Source organism: Ovis aries, chromosome 5, assembly GCF_016772045.2.
Source record: "Ovis aries strain OAR_USU_Benz2616 breed Rambouillet chromosome 5, ARS-UI_Ramb_v3.0, whole genome shotgun sequence".
NCBI classification, from domain to species: Eukaryota; Metazoa; Chordata; class Mammalia; order Artiodactyla; family Bovidae; genus Ovis; species Ovis aries.
Genome location: NC_056058.1, coordinates 37,806,897 through 37,831,055, shown reverse-complemented (window position 1 = coordinate 37,831,055; position 24,159 = coordinate 37,806,897). Strand labels below are relative to the sequence as shown.

At 44.7% G+C, this 24,159-nt stretch overlaps 1 protein-coding gene across 6 annotated transcripts in view; it reads right to left on the bottom strand.

The window, feature by feature from the left end:
* BTNL9 (butyrophilin like 9) overlaps nucleotides 1-24,159 on the bottom strand; it is a 53,578-nt gene that overhangs the window by 3,071 nt on the left and 26,348 nt on the right. The window contains exons 1-10 of one of the 6 annotated variants that reach the window (XM_004008732.5): nucleotides 21,864-22,042; nucleotides 14,715-14,846; nucleotides 12,313-12,660; nucleotides 10,616-10,897; nucleotides 5,038-5,166; nucleotides 4,806-4,838; nucleotides 4,509-4,529; nucleotides 3,133-3,153; nucleotides 2,884-2,910; nucleotides 273-299 (exon numbers count right to left, since the gene is read on the bottom strand). In XM_004008732.5, the coding sequence (XP_004008781.3) occupies nucleotides 273-299; nucleotides 2,884-2,910; nucleotides 3,133-3,153; nucleotides 4,509-4,529; nucleotides 4,806-4,838; nucleotides 5,038-5,166; nucleotides 10,616-10,897; nucleotides 12,313-12,660; nucleotides 14,715-14,820 (994 nt within the window). In that variant the 5' untranslated portion in view covers nucleotides 14,821-14,846; nucleotides 21,864-22,042. Of the gene's footprint in view, nucleotides 1-272; nucleotides 300-2,883; nucleotides 2,911-3,132; nucleotides 3,154-4,508; nucleotides 4,530-4,805; nucleotides 4,839-5,037; nucleotides 5,167-10,615; nucleotides 10,898-12,312; nucleotides 12,661-14,714; nucleotides 14,847-21,863; nucleotides 22,043-24,159 lie in introns of those variants that run through there. The other 5 variants (XM_042250395.2, XM_042250396.1, XM_012178350.4 and 2 more) reach the window with 5 other exon arrangements.

Below are 24,159 nucleotides of genomic sequence, written 5' to 3'. Positions count from 1 at the left end.
AAACCCAGAAAGTTATATGCATGTGGGAGCATCAGAGTGCACACAAATGTGTGCATGTGTGAGTGCAATCACACTTGTGCATATGAGCGTGTATGTGTGCAGGCATACATGTCATGTTGTGTGTGTGTGCAAGTGAGCTTGTGAGTTTGTATGCAGGCTCCATCCATGGCTCCTGGAAAGACCCTTCCTCTAATCTCAGTTCTGGAGACCTCCCTTCTGATTAAGATCCAGCCAACCTAATTCACAAGATACAGTTCCCTGGCTTCAGTTACCTGCATGTCGTTGAGCTGCTCTCCACTCTGAAACCAAACAGAGAAGAAAAAGAGACTCAGAGATCTGAGTCAGTAACTCTGGAACCTTGAGGGAGCCTTAAGATGCATGAAGGATGCCTGTAAACTGAGTAATCTCATCTCCATCATGATAACTTGTTTGGACCCAGACTAGCCTGGGTCCACCATGGCATCTTCCCAGGAATTTGGGATTGGGCAGGGAGGCTGGTGCCAGTGCTGGCTTATGCCAAAGCCGTGTACAGGCTGAGGTGGTGCTGGATAGTGGGATGACAGAGTATGTGAGCAAAGAGAACCAATATAGGCAGTTGGGATGCCTTGAAGGATGGAAACAAAGCCTCCATTTCTGACTGGCTTAGTCCCCAGGAGGCCCAGCTGAGCTTGGCTCCTGTTCTAAGACATCCTTTGGACGCCCTGACTTGCTCTCTTTCTTACTGTGTGGATTTCTGTTTTGTTTTATCTCGTCCTATATTACAGCAGAGAGCACCAAAGTCACAAAATGCAGAAACAGTAGAAGATGTTATCAGAGCTCCATAAATTTATATGGAGCCTTTCAACCCTGATTTTGCATCAGAATAACCAGTAGAACTTCACAAATCTAGAGCTCTTGCATAGAATAACTCAAATCTATACAGTTGTCAATCCTCTCTAAATTAAGCTGTAAATTCAAACCAATCCCAGCTAAAACTACTTTTGGATGTTTTGGGGAACTTCATAAATTTATCCTAAAATTTATATTTTTAAAAGGTCCACGAACTTTAAAAAGGAAGGGGAAATGGAGGAGAACTTGTACTTTCAGGTACTTTAAAAACCAAGGTAATAGGTGACCAAGAGGCAGACCCATCAAGACATGGCAGCTGAGTATGCACTAAAGGTGATGTCCACATTGATGGGTAAGTCACAGATAGTGTGTAGTAAGCGGCACTGGGAAAGCTAACTCTTTATATGAGAAAAATCACTGGATTCTTGTCTAACACCACATAAAAAGGTTAATTTCAGATGGATACAAAAACTTACACATAACATATAAAGTGAATAGAAGAAAATGTAGGAGACTAGATTTGTGACCTAAATGTGAAGAAGATCTCCAACAAAAGTTAAAAGTCACAAACCATAAAGTAAAAGTGTGATAAATTATATTTTATCAGAACTAATTTTCAATTAAGGGGCACCATTGGACAAAGCTAATAGCAGATAATAGAAGAGAAGAAGGAATTCACAATGTGTGATAACAATGAGAGATTAATATCATATATATTATATAATAAAAATAATATTGCATGAAGGATGCCTGCAAGCCCAAAGGCTCCATTCCCCAGCACTGACACCAGCCCTGTCCTGTGAATCAACAAGAAAAAGATAGCAACAACATATGGAAAATAGGCAAAGGACACGAACTGGTAATTTTCAGAAGAGGAAGCCCAAAAGCCAGCTAGCATGTAAAGAAATGCTCAGATTTCTTAGTGCTCAGTTGAGTGCAAACCCAAAGAATAATTACTCAGCTCCATTGACTGGCAAGCTTAGAAAGCTGGCTCACACAAGTTGTGGGCTCATGGAGCTTCCATGCACTGCTGGCATGGGATGATGGTGTTACTTTCAGGAATCCTTCTATCCCACTTAGTGAAACATCCCTAGTGGACCAGCACTTCTCCCCTTAGAGAAATCTCCACACAGGGCCAGAAAACACTTTATTCATCACTAGTGGTCTATAGTGATATGGAGTTAGAAGGCTGGATGTCTACTCCAGGAGGATGGCTGGCTCAAATGGAGTGCTCTGCAGCAAGGGGATACAGACTAGAGTTACATGTGGCAGCAGGGATAGATATTAAAGCACAGTGATGAGTGAGACAAGCAAGTGAGATCAGCATGAGACCATAAATATCTTTACAGTAACTACAGTGTATGCGCACAAAACAGAAATTTCACCTCTTGCAAGAATACATACAAAATAAAGATACACATTATTGGCTGTTTTACGGGGGAAATGGAAGAAGGTACAGGGACAAATATTTACATGTAAGGTAACATGCCCATTCCAGAACCACAGGTGAGAGTCTTTGAGGGCAGGCACCAGGAATCTAGGTGATTCTGATGTGCAACCAGAATTGGCAGCAATGATTTACTGTATGCTTACACCTCTGCTGCTGCTGCTAAGTCACTTCAGTCGTGTCTGACTCTGTGTGACCCCATAGACGGCAGCCCACCAGGCTCCCCCGTCCCTGGGAATCTCCAGGCAAGAACACTGGAGTGGGTTGCCATTTCCTTCTCCAATGCATGAAAGTGAAAAGTGAAAGTGAATTCACTCAGTCGTATCCGACTCCTGGCAACCCCATGGACTGCAGCCCACCAGGCTCCTCTGTCCAGGGGATTTTCCAGGCAAGAGTACTGGAGTGGGGTGCCATTGCCTTCTCCACCTCAGGGCAATGTAAACATAAATATAAAAGTCAAAGTCAAATATAGCCTATACCGAGTGACATAGATTAATACATGTGTGTAGCAAATGGGATAAATCAGAATGAAGCGTAGTTGGTTAGAGCAGGTGACTAGGATGCTGAGACATAAAGTGGACAGTGGGAGAAACATGGGCTTCACTCACCAGCCTGGCCTTCAGCCCTTCTCCAGTCTGAAGTAGCCAAGGAAAAGCAGAATTAGAACAAAGTCCCTTCAGCCTCCTTGTTCACACATCAAATTTTGCACCCACCCCTGCTCCACTCCCCTTTCTCCTGCCACCCACCCAGCCAGCAGGGTTCCAATCTGGCCATCATACCTGCTTGGGAGATCAGAAGCACATTTACAGATAACCAGATAGACAAGAGATAGTTCTGGGCAGGGGAGACTCACTTACCCAGCTCTACTTGAAGCTTCCCTGTAAGCAGAACCCACAGAGAAAATAGCGTTTGGATGAGTGACACCACCTTCACAAGGCAGTTAGGTCACTGAGACAAGGTTTCATAGTCTTAAACTATTACTCATTCCAATCCCGTTTTAGGTGTTGCATCACCCATCTGCAAGCTTTTTACTCCTCACCCTATTCTTTGCTCTAGGGCAGAAATCTGCACAGGGCTGGGAAGGGAAAACATTTGCCCTGAAACTGCAAGCTTTTCCTAGGGAGGAAGTCCCTGTGTAAATCCAGGCACAGGGCACATCCTGCAACAACCTCAAGGTCACTTACCGGTTATTATTTTAAAAACTGGGTGGAGAGGGAGAGGGTGGGATGATTTGGGAGAATGACATTCTAACATGTATACTACCATGTGAATTGAATCGCCAGTCTGTGTCTGACACGGGATGCAGCATGCTTGGGGCTGGTGCATGGGGATGACCCAGAAAGATGTTATGGGGAGGGAGGTGGGAGGGGGGTTCATGTTTGGGAATGCATGTAAGAATTAAAGATTTTAAAATTTAAAAAATAAAAAACTAAAATTAGATATCACACTCAATTATTTCCCCTGGCAAGATACCAAGACTCTGATATTTTGCCACCAGAAATGCATTCCTCTGAGTTCTCTACTCTATGCCATCTTTTAAAAGTTAAGACTAGGAAAGGCAATGATATACACTAATTCAGACTATAGGGTTAATGACTTATCATGCTGTTTTGTTGTTGTTTGGTCAATTGCCTTTTATTTGTTTTCCCCTGCATGACTAGGTAGACTGCAAAACAAGCTTCTACTTCACTATTTTGTCTGGTGTTTTTCTGGGGCAGACAAAGTGGTTCTCAAGGTCTTCCCCTACCCATTGTGGCTTTCTCCTCCATCCCCTCATCCTTTGAATTCACTCTTTCCTCCTCCCCCAACATGGTTTCAAGGTGCTGAATCCCCCTGGGGAGAAAAGTGGATTTGATAAGTTACTTTCACTTTGGTGCAAATTGCAGATGCCTTCTTTCTCAGTGACATTTGCTTTAAAAAGAGAAGGCTATCCTAGGAAGATAAACCAGAAGGAGGAGACCTTTAACCGTGGAACTGTAACTGAATCATATAATTTGCAGGAGAGGGCCTGGCAAAATCTATCCAGAAATTCTTAAGTCATAATTCCTTGGCAGGTGTGCACACATCCATTTGGGAGGAGAAAGGCAGGATACGCAGAGGGCTGGATATAGAATTAGATCACTGTGATTCAGTGCTCTCCAAAGGGGACCTAAAATCCCTGAATCCCTGTTTCTGCCATGGGTTACCCCCCTAGCCCACCACCAGCACAATGGGCATGGCACCCAGAACTTACCCAGCTCCGCTGTGAGTTTCCCTGGAGAAAGAAACAAAGAATAGAGAAAAATTTCCATCCATCACTGAGGGCTTGCTTCTCCAAAGTGCATAGACTTGGAACTCACATGCTCTGGAGAGCCACTTTGAGCTGTACATGGGAGAGGAACAGGCTCCAAGGCAAGAGAAGTGAAAGTAAACCTCTGCCTCAATCCTTCTCTGCCCCCTCCCAACTCCCCTAACCCTATGTGCCCTACTTGTCTTCTTGATCCAGTGCCCTCAGAGATGTGGGTGAAAAGCCGTCTTTCTTCCCGCTTACCTTTGTCTTTCTCTGCTTGCTTCTTCAGCTTTTCTGAAAGGAAGGAAAAAGGGGAGCAGAGATCAGTGCGTGCGCTGCTCTACCTGTTTCCCATGTCCCATTCCCACCCTGCCGCCAGGCAAGATGGCCCCTCAGCAGTGGTCTTCCCTGCCCCACCACATGGCCGGCTCTACCACTTTTCTCCTGGGCAAAGCCAGTTCCAGGAGGGCAGCCCCCTGACTCTGCCTGGTACCTTGGGACTTCCGTTGCTTCCGAAAGAAGTATAGCACCAGCATCATGAGGAGAGCCAGAAGGAGCGGCAGGCCCACCAGAGTCCCAAGGAAAGCTCTCTTCCAGGGAGAGGTTCCGGGTAAAAACACATCTGGAAAACACCCCACTCATCACTAAATACTAAGTGAGAAGACTGGTCCAGACACTGTAGTTCAGAAAATCTCTCTAGCAACTGGTTGGCCCTTTCTGGGCCCTACCACGTCTGTATGCATGCTTAGCCGCTTCAATTATGTGTTTAACTCTTTGCAACCCCATCAACTGTAGCCCACCAGGCTCCTTTGTCCATGGGATTCTCCAGGCAAGAATATTGGAGTGGGTTGCCATGCCCTCCTCTGGTGGATCTTGGTACCCAGCGATTGAACCCACATTTCATATGTCTCCTACATTGCAGGCAGATTCTTTTCCCTCTGAGCCACCTGGGAAGCCCAGGCCCCACCACAGCCATCTGCAAAATGGACATGAAAGCTATTGCATGGTGCTCAGGAGAGGTAGCATCTGAGGAAGAGTGGAAACTTGAACTTGCTCAGCACAGAGGGGAAAATACTGCAAACTGAGGGATGTAAAAGCAAGGAGCTGATGGGCTCTGCCCAGTCCTTCATCTTAGAACTTATGTGACCACAGCCCTGACTTCCCTCTACTTCTCACTCTTGCTTTACATCTAAGAAAATTAGAAATCAAGGTGTTGATATCTGAAACTCAGTGAATAATTGCTACCTATTGCTCTGACAAACTATGGGAAATTCTGAAAGAGATGGGAATACCAGACCACCTGACCTGCCTCTTGAGAAATCTGTATGCAGGTCAAGAAGCAACAGTTAGAACTGGACATGGAACAACAGACTGGTTCCAAATTGGGAAAGGAGTATGTCAAAGCTGTATACTGTCACCCTGCTTATTTAACGTATATGCAGAGTACATCATGAGAAACGCCAGGCTGGAAGAAGCACAGGCTGGAATCTAGATTGCTGGGAGAAATATCAATAACCTCAGATATGCAGATGACACCACCCTTATATGGCAGAAAGTGAAGAGGAACTGAAGAGCCTCTTGATGAAAGTGAAAGAGGAGAATGAAACAGGTAGCTTAAAACTCAACATTCAGAAAACGAAGATCATGGCATCCAGTGCCATCATTTCATGGCAAATGGATGGGGAAACAATGGAAACAGTAACAGACTTTATCATTTTGGACTCCAAAGTCACTGCAGATGGTGACTGCAGCCATGAAATTAAAAGACATTTGCTCCTTGGAAGAAAAGTTATGACCAACCTAGACAGCATATTAAAAAGCAGAGACGTTACTTTGCTAACAAAGGTCCATCTAGTCAAAGCTATGGTTTTTCCAGTAGTCATTATGAATATGAGAGTTGGACTATAAAGAAAGCTGAGCGCAGAAGAACTGATGCTTTTGAACTGTGGTGTTGGAGAAGACTCTTGAGAGTCCCTTGGACTGCAAGGAGATCCAACCAGTCCATCCTAAGGGCAATCAGTCCTGAATATTATTGGAAGGACTGATGCTAAAGTCGAAACTACAATACTTTGGCCATCTGATGCCAAAGAACTGACTCATTGGAAAAGACCCTGATGCTGGGAAAGATTGAAGGGAGCAGAAGGGGACAACAGAGGATGATATGGTTGGAAGGCATCACTGACTTGGTGGACATGAGTCTGAGTAAGCTCTGGGAGTTGGTGATGGACAGGGAAGCCTGGCGTCCTGCAGTCCATGGGGTCACAAAGAGTCAGACAAAATTGAGCGACTAAACTGAACTGAACTGATTGCTCTAACAAATCCATGTGTCATATTGCCCTTCATGCAAACACCTGGCTTCTACTTCTCATCACATCTTTGCAAGAATTGTTAGCAAAGCCATATAGGGCTGACTGACAGTTCCCCTCTTCCCACTCCAGACATCCTAAGGAGGATCTTCCCAGAAGCAGAGTGTGGTGCAGAGCCTACAGAGACAGTGGCCAGACAGTAAAGAAATACAGCAATCCTCTAGAAACTCTGGTGGAAGTTCGATAGAATAATTTTATGTCTGTTGAAGATAATGAAATTGGTGTTTTTATCTCAATGGTCTTTAATTTTTTCGGTTTATTGTAGTAAAATAAACATAACACAAAATTTACTATCTTAACCATTTTAAGTTTATAGTTCAGTGGCATAAGTACATTCACACTGGAAATTCCCTGGCAGTCCACTGAGTTCAATCCCTGGTTGAGGAACTAAGATCCTGCAAGCCATTGTGGCATGCCCCCCCTCCAAAAAAAGTACACCAACATGGTTGTGCAACCAACACCAGCAGAACTTTTTTTTTAATTGTCCCAAACTGAGAATCTGTACCCATTAAACACTAACTCCCCAATCTTCCCACCCAGCCTCTGGTAACTTCTATTCTGCTTTCCCTCTCTATGAATTGATGATGCTGGGTACCTCATATAAGTAGAATCATACAATATTTGTCCTTTTGTGTTTGTCTTTGTTTCACTTAACATAATGTGTTGTTTTGGTTGGTTTTTAATTTCCTTCTTTTAGCAGTGTGTTTTTATTATTTGGTAAAAGTACTGAGCCACAAAGGACTGGTCCTTCACCACAGATGGTTTTTGAAGCACTGACCTAGGAGATAAAGAGCTCAGAGTCCTAAGCCTTGATGACCTGTGATCTCCATCTTGCTCTCTGTTCCAGCCTTTCCTGCCTCTTTCCAGCTCTTCCACTAGCTATGCACGTTTCCACCTCAGGACCTTTGCACTTGCTATTCCCTCTACCTAAATAGTCTCCTTACAGAAATCCACGTGACCAACACCCTTTGTCAAGGTTAAACACAAATTTAAAAATTTGTGCAAAAAAGCAAGAGAGATTCCCCTTCCCCTTCTCTTAGACTGTTTCCTTTAGAAAATTTATAAATTCTTTCTCTATCCCTTCAAGTGCTTCCCACGTGGCACTACTGGCAAAGAACTCAACTGCTAACACTCTCTGACATAAATCACAGCAAGATCCTCTATGACCCATCTCCCAGAGTAATGGAAATAAAAACAAAAATAAACAAATGGGACCTGATTAAACCTAAAAGCTTTTGCACAAAGAAGGAAACTATAAGCTAGGTGAAAAGATAGCCCTCAGAATGGGAGAAAATAATAGCAAATGAAATAACTGACAAAGAATTAATCTCCAAACTATACAAGCGGCTTATGCATCTCAATACCAGAAAAACAAATAACCCAATCAAAAAGTGGGCAAAAGACCTAAACAGACATTTCTCCAAAGACATACCAATAGCTAATAAACACATGAAAAGATGCTCAACAAAAAAAAAAAAAGAAAGAAAAGATGCTCAACATCACTCATTGTTAGAGAAATCCAAATCAAAACCACAATGAGGTATCATCTCACACCAGTCAGAATGGCCATCATCAAAAAGTCTGCAAACAATATATGCTGGAGAGGGTGTGGAGAAAAGCGAACCCTCTTGCTCTGTTGGTGGGAATGCACACTGGTACCTTCACTATGGAGAACAGTGTGAAGATTCCTTAAAAAAAATGGGAATAGAACTGCCATATGACCCAGGAATCCCACTACTAGGCACACACCTTGAGGAAACCAGAATTGAAGGAGACACACATACCCTGCACGCGTTCACTGTAGCACTATTTACAATAGCTAGGACATGGAAGCAACCTAGACGTCCATCAGTAGATGAATGCATAAAGAAGTGTGGTACATATACACAATGGAATAGTCAGTTCAGTTCAGTTCAGTTGCTCAGTCATGTCTGACTCTTTGTGACCCCATGAATTGCAGCACGCCAGGCCTCCCTATCCATCACCAACTCCCAGAGTTCACTCAAACTCACATTACTCAGCTATAAAAAGGAATGCATTTGAGTCGGTTCTAATGAAGTGGATGAACCTGGAGCCTATTATACAGAGTGAAGTTAAGTCAAAAAACAAATACTGTATATTAATGCATGCATATGGAATTTACAAAGATGGTACTGGTGATCCTACATGAGGATGTAAAGAACAAACTTTTGGACTCAGTGGGAGAAGGTGAGGGTGGGATGATTTGAGAGAATAGCACTGAAACATGTTCATTACCGTATGTAAAATAGATGAATAGTACAAGTCCACGCATGAAGCAGGGCACCCAAAGCTGGTGCTCTGGGACAACCAGAGGGATAGGGTGGGAGGGAGGTGGGAGGGGGGTTCAGGATGGGGCAGACACGTATACCTGTGGCTGATTCATGTTGATGTGTGGCAAAAACATCACAATATTGTAAAGTGATTATCCTCCAATTAAAATAAACTAATTAATTTTAAAAAAGAAAAAAAAAACTGGTTAAAAAAAAGAGAAGAAGCTGACTGCCAGTGCAGGAGATGCAAGAGACCTGGCTTCAGGCCCTGGGTCAGGAAGATCTCCTGGAGTAGGAAATGGCAAGCCACTCCAGTATTCTTGCTTGGAAAATCCATGGACAGAGGAGCCCAGCAGACCACAGTTCATGGGGTCAAAAGGAATCGGACACGACTGTAGTGACTTAGCACGCACATTCCTTTAAGATGTATATAAATCTTTCTGAAAGTTATATAAGGATCTTCCAGCTTTACAATCCAGGAATGATTTTCTTAAGGAGCTCAGAGCCATCTCTTTGAAATGGAAACATCAAGAAGAAAGCACTCCTATCGCCAGGCCTCCTGGGAGGTTCACTTAGGCACCTGGCTCCAAGCTGTAGCTACATGCTTGTCACTGAGATAAGATATATCTTTCTCCTTTGCATAAAAGCAATTAGCTAACACAGATGTTACCAGTTACCCAATTACCGGGTGAATTTTGGGTGAACTATGTATCACACACATATATATCCCTATGAACATTAAATCCATCAGTGGGGGCCTCATAACAAAACTTTGATGCTAGATAATGGCCTCACTTTCAACTCATTCCCAACGGTCTTCTTTCCTGCTTCACCACTTTTAAATCCACGTATATACATTCAACCCACCATACTTAGCACTCTTCCCTGCTTCATGTTTCTCTGTATCACTAATACCTTCGAACATGTGCTATAATTTACTCTTTTGTGCATCTGTTTCCCCCATGGAATGTGCATCTGAGGGCAGGGGTTTGGGGAACATTGTGAGTGCTCAATAAATATTGTTTGAGGGATAAAATTAGGAACACATGGGTTCTTATGATGCTGTCTAATAATATTGGCTTTCTGGAACCTCCCCCAATTACTGTACTCTTAGTAGGTTTTAAATATTATGGCTTCAGGTATCAAGTTCAGCCTGCCCTGTACACAACCAAGCTCCAGAGCCCTTGTGTCCTAATAGATGGTTTTGGGGATAATGGCCTGGAGGAGGACATGGCAACCCACTCCAGTATTCTTGCCTGGAGAATCCCAGGGACAGAAGAGCCTGGCAGGCTACAGTCTATGGGTTGTAAAGAGTCAAACGCGATTGAAGTGACTGAGCACTCAGACACATAGGGATAATGGACATGGAGAACTTAAAGGCTAAGAAGATGAGGGTGAGCTGGTACCCACTGACCTGCTATGTGGATCACAAACTCTTTCTTTTGGCCTAGGAGGTGGTTCTGGATGGAGCAGGACACGTTGCTGTGGGCCCCCTCTTGGACAACCACAGATGTTTCCAGACTGAACAGGCCTTGGACATCCTCAGTAATGTTTTCAGTCTCCGGGGGCAGGCATCGTCCGTGATGGTCTCTCCACTGAGCCTGCGGCTTGGGGTACCAACCACTGGAGTGGCACCTTAGCTGAATGCCTCCCTCCTTGAAGCCCTCAATGGAGATATGAGGGTCTGAGCCCAGTCCTGGGAGAGGCAGGAAGAGTAGGAAAGATCAGGCTCCTTCCCAGATGTACATCAAATTCATGTCACCAGTCACCATTTGCAGTCACCATAAGGCATGGTGACTGTGACCACTCAACACATATGGGCTTGCAGCCTAACATGGACCATAAATGACAGGCTAAACTATAGATGGCATGTGGGGACAGCACTACCTCTGAAGGGCATTTTAAAATAAGGAAAGGCTGCTGGTATTCAGCCATATAATGCAAGGGACCGTCCCCCTAGGTTGAAGAGTAATCCCATCCCAAAATTCAATAGATTGCCTTCTCTATCTCTTGAATCCCACCAGAATTAAAGTATCTTTGTTATGCATACTTTAAAAAATCTCTTTACCCAAGTAAACTAGCTTTATATTTTGAATATGCAAAACCTTAATATGGTTTAAACATCAATACCATAAAAAAACAAGTAGATCAAAAAAGCCCCAGGCTTTTCTCCATCCTTTGCATCTCATTGCTCCCTCTTCTTTAAGTAACCAATTTCATTAGCTTCCTGTGTTTCTTTTGTGCCAGGTTTCTTCTCCTTTCTTACACAAAAATTAATATGCTATCGAGCTTCTTTTGCATCTTGCTTTTTCTATGCTTGGACATTTAGGGAGTTTCCATCAACCCTAAGTACTCATTGGAAGGACTGAAGCTGAAGCTAAAGCTCCAATACTTTGGCAACCCGATGCAAGGAGCAGACTCATTGGAAAAGACCCTGATGCTGGGAAAGATTGAAGGCAGGAGGAGAAGAGGGTGGTACAGGATGAGATGGTTGGATGGCATCAGTGAATCAGTGGACATGAATTTGAGGAGGACTGAGGAGCTCGATGTGCTGTAGGCCATGTGGTCACAAAGAGTTAGACATGACTTTAGGGACTGAACAGCAGCGACACTGCTGTACAATGTGTATTTATACAAATGCCTTTCTTTCATATTGGAGTTGTGGGAGGTATATCTCCAGGGTCAACTCCCAGAGGTGGAATTGCTGTTCAGAGGCAGACACAAAGGAAGTCCTCTTAGCTATTGCCAAATCCCCCTGCGCTGGAGTTCAGGACTTCGAATTCCATCAGCACAGGAAGAAGGGGCCTGCTTCCTCCATCAAGAGTGTGTAGTCCAGCTACTGAATGTTTGTCAGTCTGATAGGGAAAAATCACCTCTCTGTAGTTTTAATTTGCCTTTTTCTCACTGTGAGTAGAATAATTGTCTTTTCCTTTGTTTAAGGGCCATTTTGTGTGCATTTTGGGGGTTCATTTCCTAACGAATATTTTTTAATATTCTTTTTTTTTTTTAATTAGAGAAATTTTCCCTTTCTCTGTGCTTTTCAATCTATCTTCTCTTGAGCTCTTCCCAAATGGATCCTTCTCCCCTCCGTGTTGGGGACTGACCACGCACCTGCTACCTCCAGCTCCCAGGTCGCTTCCCCAGTGAAGTCGCTGGAGAGGAAGCGGCACCCATACAGACCCTGGTCGGCGGGGACTACGCGGTGGAGCCGCAGAGTCACGCTGCCATCTGCGATATCGTCCCTGATGAGCTGGGTCCTGTTCTGGAACTGCTTCATCTGCCAGCCGTAGAACTCTTGCTGCTCCCGGTACAGGTGCACCACGTTCGAGGCCTGGCTCTGGAACCAGAGGATCTCCATGTGCTCGGCGTCCCGGTATGGCGACAGGTGGCAGGAGAATTCCACTTCATCGCCGACGTGTGCCAGAATGGGCTCCTCATGGCCTACCACCCTGATCTCCTCTAGGACAAGATCCCAGACAATGGCCCAGATTAACTTTCTTCAAATAAGATAATGTACATGTTTTGTGGGTTGGTTTTGTGTTGTTTTTTTTTTTTTTTTCAAAGATTCCATGTAATTTAGTGCCTCAAAAATATGTTTGTTTATTTGTTTGTTTGTTTTTTGCAGCTCAGAAATCCACAGTGAACTATTCAAATGACAAAGGTGAAACACTCTACAGGACAACCAGTCCTGTTTCTTGAGCAAGTAATTGTCATGAAATAGTTGGATGTGCCATGTTAAAAACTACACAAGACACATTACAACCAGACACAAATGTGTGGTGGGGTACTGGTAGCTGGTTTGAACCAACCAGCTGCCAATATTATTCAGGGGACGGTTGTGTCAATATGGCCAAGGCATTAAATTAAATGGAATCTTTGGCAAAAAAAAATGTACACTATCCTCTTATGTGAATAAAAATTGACGTATTTGCATAAATGTGCAGAATAAAAGATCTGAAAGAAGAAAGACCAAATTATTGATGGTGATCATTTCTGCATGGTGCAAATAGATGTTTTCTTATTTTTGCTTTTGTTTCTTATTTTGCTTTTTTGATTTTCTAATATTTTATAATGTACACGCATAGCTTCTGTAATAACAAAGACTATTAAAATAATCTCGGGGGGTGCTTCTTGCCTCACGGGTTTTCCTATCTAAGATCAAATCCTGCTGTCGAGATTTTTATTCATCTGGATCTTTCATTTGATTGTCCTCTGCAGTGATGTCTCCACGTGGCTGCTTTACTCCCTGTTTTCTGCAATTTCCATGAGAGTTGCTGTTCCTGCTGCAGTGCCTTTCCACCCAGCATGCCTTCATTCATTTTTTTCTAGCTTCTGTGCTCCTCCTTTCCTTCTTTCAAAGCTCAGCTTAATCCCACCCCCAATTCTTCCTTTATGAATTCCTCCCATCCTTCGCTTTGCCCATAGAGCATGGGAGCACCTTTCTTCTCTCCATATGAGACCCCTTGTTGCCTACTGGGTATAGCCTTGACACTGCTCCTACCAGCTTCCCTCTTCAGGTTCTCTCCAGCTGTCGCTGCTCCCATGCCTGATGCCTGGCCCTTTTCCTGGGCATACCCTGCCTCAGTTTACTCTCCATCTGTCATCTTCCTACAGACTGTCTCTTGCAAGGTTCTACTCATATAGTACCTCCTGTCTATGGCCCTTCTTGGCTTTCTGGAAAAAACAAATTGGTCTCTTAGCTGTGATCCCAGATCTCTGGGTGTATTTCTCTTGCAGCTCTGGTCACACAGCTGGACAATCATGTATATCATGTCTGTCACCTTCCTTCAACTGACTGCTTTGTCAATCACTTCAGCATCCCTGGTTTCCAGCTCAGGGAGTTGGGGAATTCTATTTGCATAATTAGTTTACATTCTCTGTTAGTTGCTTCTTTCATGAGAGATAGTATGACCAGGATCCTTTCTGTTCTTCAAAAGCTATGGCTTATATCGCAGGAGAGGAGTTAAAAGTATTTTCCAACTGGTTCAGCCTAGTGGACTTCCCTGGTGGCTCAGATGGTAAAGTGTCTGTCTATAATGCGGGAGACCTGGGTTCAATCCCTGGGTTGGGAAGATCCCCTGGAGAAGGAAATGGCAATCCACTCCAGTACTATTGCCTGGAAAATCCCATGGACAGAGGAGCTTGGTAGGCTACAGTCCATGGGGTCGCAAAGAGTCGGATACGACTGAGCGACTTCACTCACTCAGCCTAAGTACAGACCACTAAGACTTTCCTGGCACCCTCCCACTATGCTTTCTGCCATGGTTGTGAGCTGTGGAGTTGTTGGGGACGGGGGCCCTGAAGGGATGGTGGAGGAGCACTGTGGGGCTGGACGGTGCTCAGGGTCAGTGACTCTTTAACAACTGGGATGGAGGGCTTATTTTTTAGCCCTTGAGACAGCCTAGTAAAAGGCTGCAAGATCTCAGGCCTGGAATAACCTGCAGAAGGGGTGGGCAGAAGCTGATGTGCTCGCTGAGGTCCTGGCTGTCTGGGATGCAGATTAGACACGTTACCTGAGCACAGCACCCTGGGCTGGAGGAGGAGGAGCAGGTGAGTGAGGAAGAAGAGACTGCTGGGCAGACGTCCTCGCTGGTAGTTCAGGAAGACTGAGAAATCCATCACTTTTCCACAGAAGTGGGGGCCACCTGCAGAGGGATAAAGACATACTGGAGTGATGCGGTAGAGTTAGAACGCCACGTATCAGGCCTGACATCTGTTATTGCCTCAAGTCTATTTTTTTCGGGGACTTGCAAGCTCCAGCGCCTGGCTTCTTCCAGTCATAGCCAGATGTGAGAGTTGCTTCTAATTTTAACAGGCAGCATTGCTTGTCGTGGGGCTGACCCTTGCTTGGACTCACAGTCCTCCAACAGGACAGGGCCAAAGGGTCCCAGAGGAAGCAACTTCTGAGCTTCTCATTGTTTAGAGCCAGGAATAGAGCCATGTATTGTGTGGGAGCTGAGTTAGGTTTCAGTGACTTGGCCCAAACAAAGGGAAATCTATAAGAACTCCCAGATGCGTTTTCCTTTTCTCGGCCCAAACCAGTTCCCAATTCCCTTTGACCTGGAACATCAGGTCCACAAAACAGAGGAACAAACACAGTGCACTTTCTTTTTTTTTTTTTTAATATAAATTTATTTATTTTAATTGGAGGTTAATTACTTTACAATATTGTATTGGTTTTGCCATACATCAACATGAGGCATGCATGCCTGGCTGCCTTTTAACTCCAGCCACACCTAGGACACCTTTTTCCAGCCCTAAGACCTCAGGTGGAGTTCCCAGGAGGTCAGTTGATGACTGTCACTGAGTCAATAGCATCTTTAAGACCACAGTGATGGGGCTGTCTCATTGATTCCTCCCCATACCCATCCGTGGCCCCAGAGACCCAGCCCCAGTGCAAGCAAGGGCTGTTTCCTCTTCATTCCTGATGCCCTTTTCGGGAGCTGTGGTAATGTAATATGAGAATCAGTGAGCCTGAGTAACCAACTCATCTTGGGAAATATACAAGCCTCCCCACATTTCTCCTCTATTTAGTTGTGGGACTTTATGCAGATTATGTAACTTGCTGAATCTTAATTTTTTCACTTGAACAATGGAAAAAACCAATCCAATTCAGAGGGTTGTTAAGCCTCCAAGGTGAGATGGATGCTCTTTAAAGAAAAATCAGTTCCTCCCTCTGCCCTCAACTTCCAAACATCTGCTTTCTGCTCCCCATCTTCTTCTAGAGGCTACATCCCTCTCCTTTCACTCCATCATAGCATCCCAGAGCAGAAAGGCCCATGGCAGTTTCTACTCTCCTGCTTCCCCAGTCTCCCCTCTCCCTCTGTCTGCCACCCCACTCTGCTGTTTGGTTTGCCTTTTACCACAGACCTGCGAGGTGGCACCCATTCCTGGGATCCTGTGGCTACAGAGCCCCAGCCACACCATCAGTAATATCATCAGCAGGGTTTACACGAAAGACTTTAGTTCTTTTTTTATTGTGTAGTTGATTTACAATGTCTTAATTACTGCTGTACAGTAAAGTGATTCATTCTTTTTAAAAAATATTTATTTCCATTATGGTTTGTGTTGGGCTTCCTTGGTGGTTCAGATGGTAAAGAATCTGCGTGCAATGTGGGAGACCTGGGCTTGATCCCTGGGTTGGGAAGATTCCTTGGAGAAAGGAATGGCTATCCACACCAGTATTCTTGCCTGGAGAATTCCAGGAACAGAGAAACCTGGTGGGCTGCAGTCCATGAGATCACAGAGTCGGACACGACTAACACACACATGGTTTGGGTTATAGAGACTTCCCTGGTGGCTGAGATAGTAAAGAATCTGCCTGCAATGCAGGAGACCCAAGTTCAATCCACTTTGTTTTAAAAAAATATTTTCATTATGGTTTATCATAGGATATTGAATATAGTTCTCTATGCTGTACAGTAAGACTTTGTTTATCCATCCTACATATGAAAGCTTACAGTAAAAAAAAGAAGCCGAATTCCAAGGGTTGAATGATGGTTAGCAGAGGAAGAGGATGGGGGAATGTGGTACGTGTTGGTCAAATGGTACAAGCTTTCAGATATAAGATGAATAAGTTCTGAAGATCTAATGTATAGCACGGTGATCATAATTAATAATACTGCATTGTATACCTAAATTTTGCTAAGATTAAAGTTTTAGTGTTCTCACAACAAACAAAAAAGATAACTGCCGGGGGCCAGCGTGAGGAATTCCGCCCATGGCAAAGGTCATGAGGAAGGAGGCTTGGCATACGCAAAGGCGTGATCAAGCCTCAGGAAACCCCCTGTTCCCGAGCATCTAACCTCAAAACCAGAGTCTGTTTTATGCTCTCACCTACACCTCTGACTTTACGGGGGGCTCTCCCCCATATAACCGTTTCTCTCAGAGATGCAGCTCCAAGGCAATAAAAATTCTTGGGTGTGACAAGAGTGTTTCAGCTTACGGACTCCTCTGAAGGTTATCTAGCCCACCTGTATAGGTTCGTCCGGCCACATGTGATTGTTTATAGCCTCCCAACCTGAGAGGCATGAGATGTTTTAGACTTACTAAAGGCAAATTATTTTGGGGAGTTGGAAATTATTAGTATAGTGTGTTGGTTAGGAACTATATTGGTGAAGGGTTTTTCATTTGTTGTGTCAATAATTGCTGCTAATTCCCTGCTCTGGGTGGGACAAGGATGTCTCAGGTCAAACCTCTCTGCTGACAGACTAGCTTGTGTGACAGGATTATTCATACTCCTGCCACATGATTGTTTACTACCTCTTAACCATAAACAGCACAGAGAGTTTTGGAGTATTTTGAGAGTCTTAATTAGCATAGGACTTTTTCTTCTTGTTGAGTCAATGATTGCCGCCAGGCCTCCATATCCTTAGGCACCTGGGAATATATTAATCAATATATTTGGACTATAGAAAAGGAAATATGGTAGTTTTTGATGTTAGCAATACTAGACTTTTTGAGTTAATGGATTTTCTCTTTTGTAATAGATCACTGTACTTTGTTATAAATCACTGTGTCCTTGCTATGTAAGAATGTAACTTTATCATATCTTAAGACTAAATAGATCTTAAGGGGAGCATTGGTGAAAGGATTTTCATTCGTTGGGCTGATGTTTGGTGCTAAATCTCCATGTTCCCTACCCTTATAATGAATATAACTAACATATAGGAGAAATAAGTATTAACCTTTAAACATATAGGAGAAATAAGTATTAACCTTTAAGCATATAGGAGAAATAAGTATTAACCTTTAAGATTAATCATGTTAACCTTGGGTTAAATAAATTCCTTTCTTGATTGTAACTCACTACACCCTCACCCTATAGGAATGTAACTTTATTTGGAGGGTGGTGCCTGGTTTAAGAAAAAACACCCTTGGAAGAAATAAGTTTTTTGGTTATCAGAAAGAAAGGATCATAAAATGTCAGCAGGTCTCACTCATGGCCAGAAGATGATGTAATATCCCTAAGACCTTTTTTTTATACATTTATGTGAAGCGCCTGATTTTGATAAAGGTCAGGACTGCTGACCCCCACGTGACTCTGTATTCATCCCTATGTGTAACAAAAGGTATATAAGCAAACCCAAAAATAAAGAAATCGGATCAGTTTCTGGAAAGACTGATTCCCTCATGTCGTTCTTTTCTGCTCCCCATTTTTCGGGCTGAATTCCCATCTGGAGCGTGGGTGCCCTCCAAGTCTACTTATTCACCTCGGTTTTCAAGACCACGCGAGGAGCCCAAAGAGGGGCACCTTCCGATATTCAAGTGGCACCGGTGGCCCAACGTAGATGGTGCAAATTCCTTGTCTTGGAATTTTATTGGTATCCCACGTAAACCAAGTTATTCAGCCCCCTTTTTTTCTCTCCTACTATTTTCTGGCCGAATTCCCATCTGGTACATGGGTACCCGCCAAGCCTACTAACTTTGCCTGGGCTTCTAAGATCGGACCGGGGGGGCCTCAGTGCCACCTCTCCTTCTGGAGAACAGGAAGACGCCTGCGGCCTGCGTAGGTGGTGATTGGTATCCCATGTGAACCAAGTTATTCAGCCTCTTTTCCTCCGCTAATCTTCTAATCCCTTTCTATCTATAATTAAATAAGTTATTTCCAAAGACGCCGACTCCGTCCCCCCACCTTTGAATCACCCTGGATCCACCGGGGCTGGACCCCGGCAGATAACTATGTGAGATGGTAGATATGTTAATTAGTTTGGTTGGGATTATTATTTCACAATGAATGCATTTATCAAGATTTCATATGGTACAAATATATACAATTTGGGAGGCTTCCCTGGTGATCCTGTATATAGGATTTTCCACTGCCAATGCAGGGGGCCCAGGTTCAATCCCAGGTCAGGGAACTAGATCCCACTTGCCGTGACTAAGAGTTCATGTGCCACAACTAAAGATCCTGTATGCCACAACTAAGACCCAACACAGCCAAGTAAATAAATATGTTTAAAAAAATAAATAATATATACCATTTTTATTTGTCAATCATGCTTCATTAAGTTGAGAGAAAAACGTATTAGGTTTTAGTAAATTATTTTTCTGCAACTATTCAGGTAGTCATATTTTTTTTCCTTCTTTTTCAATTGATTAATTTACCTAAACTGTCAAAATCCTTAGAATAAAATAGTTGACAATGAAAAGAAAACTAATAGTATGTGAAAGACTTTAAAACTGTTGGTCATGTAGCAGAAGATGATCTGAGGAAGTTTGTACGTAAGTTGATGGAAGGCAGGCAACGTGAATGACCTCTGTGCTGGAAGGACCTGGGCTGACAGGACCACTGCCAGAGGGAGAGGCAATGGCCTGTGAGTCAGTTGGCCAGGGGCCTTGCCTCATGGAAAGCAGAGGCTAAGTTGGGGAGCTCCATTCATGCATCAGAAGGTGCCCCTAAGGAAGGAGATTGGAGTCCCCTTTCAAGGGGCCCTGGCTATTTTGATAGCCAGCAGCTATTGGAATACTGTCACACAATAACCAGCAGAATAGAGGCCCTGGGCCAGAGCCCAGGCTCAGGCTGGGCAGTCTAGCCCTTCACTCTTTTGGCTGACGGCAGAAATGTGTCTGCGACAGGCCCACCAACTAGGAACAAAGGACACAGAGCCCTATGAGTGTGATGCTCTAAGGATACATCAGCACCAGCTAATGCCTTCCAAAACAAGGAGAGCTCAGAGGGTGTTTATGGATCCATACGGATTGGCCAGACTGTGAGGAATTAGTCGAGACTTGTGCTAGGAACAACTTGAGTGTTCCCAAGGCAGCAACAGGGCATTAGATAGGCCTGCAGCTGGGGGAAGGGGCACCTCACAGCAGGATCAGTATTCAAGGTCCCATATTCCTGGGGAAGGAGGAAGCTGCCATCTATCAGTCAGTCTGTGTGTTCCAGACCCTGGAATTACTATCAGGACTGCAGTTCTCTGTTGTGATACACTCTTGTGATTTCAGTCACTGAGGCCGCAGGTGGAAGAGGTCATAAACACACATACATACATGCATGTGTCCACAATAATAAAAATTAACATGAATTGAGTGCTTACTATCTACCCAGAACTTTCCTATGTCAGAAGTATTATTACTATTATTATAGGACCAAGGTACAGACAAGAAAACTGAAGCAGAGTGAGGCTAAGTGACTTGCCCTGCACACATGGCTGGAAGGTGGTGGAGCTGGGGGAGTTCCTCCCAAGCTCTGCACTTCTGTGGATGCAGCTTCCTCACCAGCAGTGTTGTGTCAAGGCTGGGTGCACCTCAGTTCTCCTGTCCCCCGATTCACGACCCCTGTTAGGGACCATCTGGTCACAGACTGCAGCACTCACTCTGATAGCATCTCACGGCAATTGAAGAAGTGGCTTGGGTCCCCAGATGTCAGCCGCAAGACTAACCAACCAATAAATGAATACAAACAACTCCACTTCTAATAAAACAGCTTAAAACGAGTGTTTCCCCCAGAACTTGTCAACAGCATCTTCTCCAGCAGGAGGTCATGCCCCATAGTACTTTTGCTTCCAACACTCAAGGAGCTGATTTTAAAGCCTTTAATTGGAGGGAAGCCGTCTGGTGAATTCTTGAAGGGAAATTAGAAGAGCTGAATGCTCCCTTCCCGTTCTAAAGAGCATGCTCCTCCCTGTTTGCTGCCAGAAGTTTGCCTTTTCCAACCTCCCTTAGCAGTTGAAACACTCTGATCCTTACCCCTCTGAGAGGAAACCCCTTCTGATCTCAGCTATTCACATCACAGTGGAAATGGATTTTAGCTTCGTTTTCTGATGGGGAGGTTTTGCTGGGGAAAGGTGAGAGACTGGACACGTTGCAGATTTGAGGAAGATGGTAGACCCAGGGAGGGGAAGGATGGCCGAAAAGGGGGTCCCAGGTTAGAGTTAAGCTCTGCTGGTGGGGAACATGCTCCCTGCTCTCCAGGGAGCCTCTGAAGACACAGGGAGATATAAAGGTCGTGTACACCAATGCCAAAGAAATGCTGCTGAAATACTGCTACCGTCCACCCAAGTTTATCTTTCCTCTTCTTTCTTTGTTCCTTCTCATTTTTTCCCTGGCCACACTCCAACTTCATTCCAGTTTTCTCCCCCTGCATCCCCACCTCCTGAACAACATTTATGTTTTCTTGATTTCCAGTCCTTCAGCTCTTGAGTTTCTCTTTAAATATTATTTTGTTTTGCTTTTGCTGCTTTTGTAGGCTTGGGCTGTGTGTGCTTTGCCCTTCTATCATTCCCTGAGTCCTAAGCTTTAAGCTCCCAGGGGTAGGACTTTTGCACTCTTGCACCCTCTCCTTTTCCAGCGCCCACAGCAATGCTTTGCCCTCTGCAAACTGTTAATTAATGCTCCCCAGCTTGCTTTGGTTTTATTTCAATAGGTCCACAAGAGTATTTATACCCCTGGTCTCTAAGGGAGATGAATTATCCCAAGGAGAGATCTTCAGTGAGGTTTCATATGGCTTGAGGGGGAAATGGGATGTGTCTGAATCCTTCCTCTTCAGGTGGAACTGCCAGAACGGCCATCTCCCCTCAGTCACACTGACATCCTTATCCTGAAGCCAGGTTCAGCTGATAAGATGGTACCAACCCATGCTGTGCTATCTCCTCAGCCCTCATTTTCTGTGTCCCATTTCTGAGAGGTGGAGGTTTAGACAGGATTGAGTCACGTACCTGGCAGGTAGCAGCAAAGGTTCCAAAATGACAGGTGATCTCAAGTTCCCTGCAAGGGAGACAATTGCGAAGTATCCTGGCTCCAGATGCTAAGGTCCCGTAGACACGAACTGGCAGCACAGTAGAAGGGGACCAGCTCTTCTGTGACAGAATTACTCACCCACCTTCCACATTGAGATACATGCTGCCTGCTCAGCCCTTTGTTATAAAAGCCAAGATAGATAGAACAAAACGAGGAAGTCTCTGTCACATCCTGCCTGAATTGAATTTCCATGGAAAGTGCCCCACTAAGGTCTTAGAAGTAGGGTAAAGGTATCTGGGAGTTTTGTAGGGACTACAAACTATAGAAGCTCAGAGCAGGGAGAAGACGCTCCAGCTGGCTGCCCAGGATCTCTGGGGCTCCAGGGAGGCAGGATGGCCATGCCTGCCCCTTTCTCTTCACCATCATAGCAAAACATACAGAGACTGGACAGGAATATCCACTAAGGATTAGGAAAGATCTGGAGCTCAACTCTTAACTCTGGTGCTCAACTCTTACCTCTATAGGGTTAAGGACAGTAAGAAAAATAATCTCAGAACTTGGCCATGAGTAAAACCTGCAAGAGCTATTCACATACAACTTGGAAATGCAGCAGGGTATTGTGCTGGGACTCCTGTAATGGAGCAAAGCTCAAAAAGAGAAAAAACAATGACTATCCCACCCTACCCCGTTTTGCCATATGCCACTGTGCCACGTTGGTGTTAGTGGGAATGAAGCACAACGGACCAAGGTGCCAGCCTAACCAGCTATTACCCCAACCCTGACATCGTTCCTAGGGGACAAGTCAGAGCTGTGGTACAGGGGAATTCAAGCACGTGGAGGACTCCCAGAAAGAAATGCCTGATGTTTAGGGAGGGGCCTGTGCAGGTGCTGGGGTTCTGGGTTAGTGGATGGAGGTGAAAACAGTGAACTTTAGGGCCCCAACCTGATGGTGACGCTCCATATTGAGACAGGCTGGTGCAAGCCCCCCATAGAGACATCCCAGGACAGCAAAGAGAGCTGAGTAGTGAGCTTAAATGGTGGGTCCCAGTCCTGGAGGGCCCAGGAACAGATTTAACATAAAATTGACACCGAATAAAGAACAGGATCAGGGAAATTATGGAGACAAAGGGAAGGGTAAAGACACTGAGTGGAAAGAGGCTGTTAGCACGTATGGGGCAGGAATAGGTCATGGGCTTGCCATGAGAGTTTACGAAAATCACCAGTGGAAGGCAGTCCTGGAAACAAAAATAGATGGGACCAAATTGCAAAGGAACTTTTATTCCACAGAAGGAAGTGGAACATTGTCCTAGTTGGCAGGCAAGAGTCAATTGGACATTCAAAGGACCTGAAGTGATTCAGAATGGGAAGAGAAATGGCGGTTGTTTGAGGGACTATTTGGAAAGGTTAATCCTGAGTTTTTTATTGGTCTTTCCCTGAGGTCCTGCACACCACTTGGGGAGAGGTGAGAATGTCAACCCAAAGGCAGCAGACAGAGTTCACTTCTGTGACTTCTGGACACAGCACAGCTGGGATGTGGGAGGGAGACCCCCACCTGCCACTTCCGTACTTCCTGGTGCATCCTCCAGCAGGGACAGGACCCTGTGCCCTGTCCTACCAGCTGCACGTGGGCACCTCATTCCAAAGCCTCAAGAAGTGCATACAGGCCTGTGTTCAAAAAGATGAGCTCTGGACTCCTGGGGAGCTGCAAGTGAAAAGGGAAGGACCCTCAGCTGCATTTGTCTGAGCAAGCTCCAGGAGTTGGTGATGGACAGGGAAGCCTGGAGTGCTGCAGTCCATGGGGTTGCAAAGAGTCAGACACGACTGAGCGACTGAACTGAACTCAGCTGCCTTTGGTCAGTGAGGAACTCATCTTTACAGCTATTCCATTGGGTCACTTTGGCCAATTCTCCTTGGTGTATACCAACCTCACCATGAGGTTGTCTGAGAGGATTCATGGGTGGGGAGCCAGAGAACACCTCCAGCATAAAGGCCATTCTCACATACGACATGGGAAGATGGAACAAAAAGTCATGCCAAATTCACAAGTAGATCAGTTAATTCTTCTGCAAAGAAAAAAAAAAAAGGAAAGACAGCAGAAGAAATGGCAATAAGAACAGCTTAAGATAAACTTGTGAGAATAGATGTAAACGTAGGGGAGAAGGGAAGCCCCCTTCTATACTGAGTTTGAAAATTTATAAAGCTTTCCTTCATCTTCAGAGTATCAGAGTTCCTCCTTCAGAGGAGCTTGTATCCTCTTTCTCACTACGTCTCACT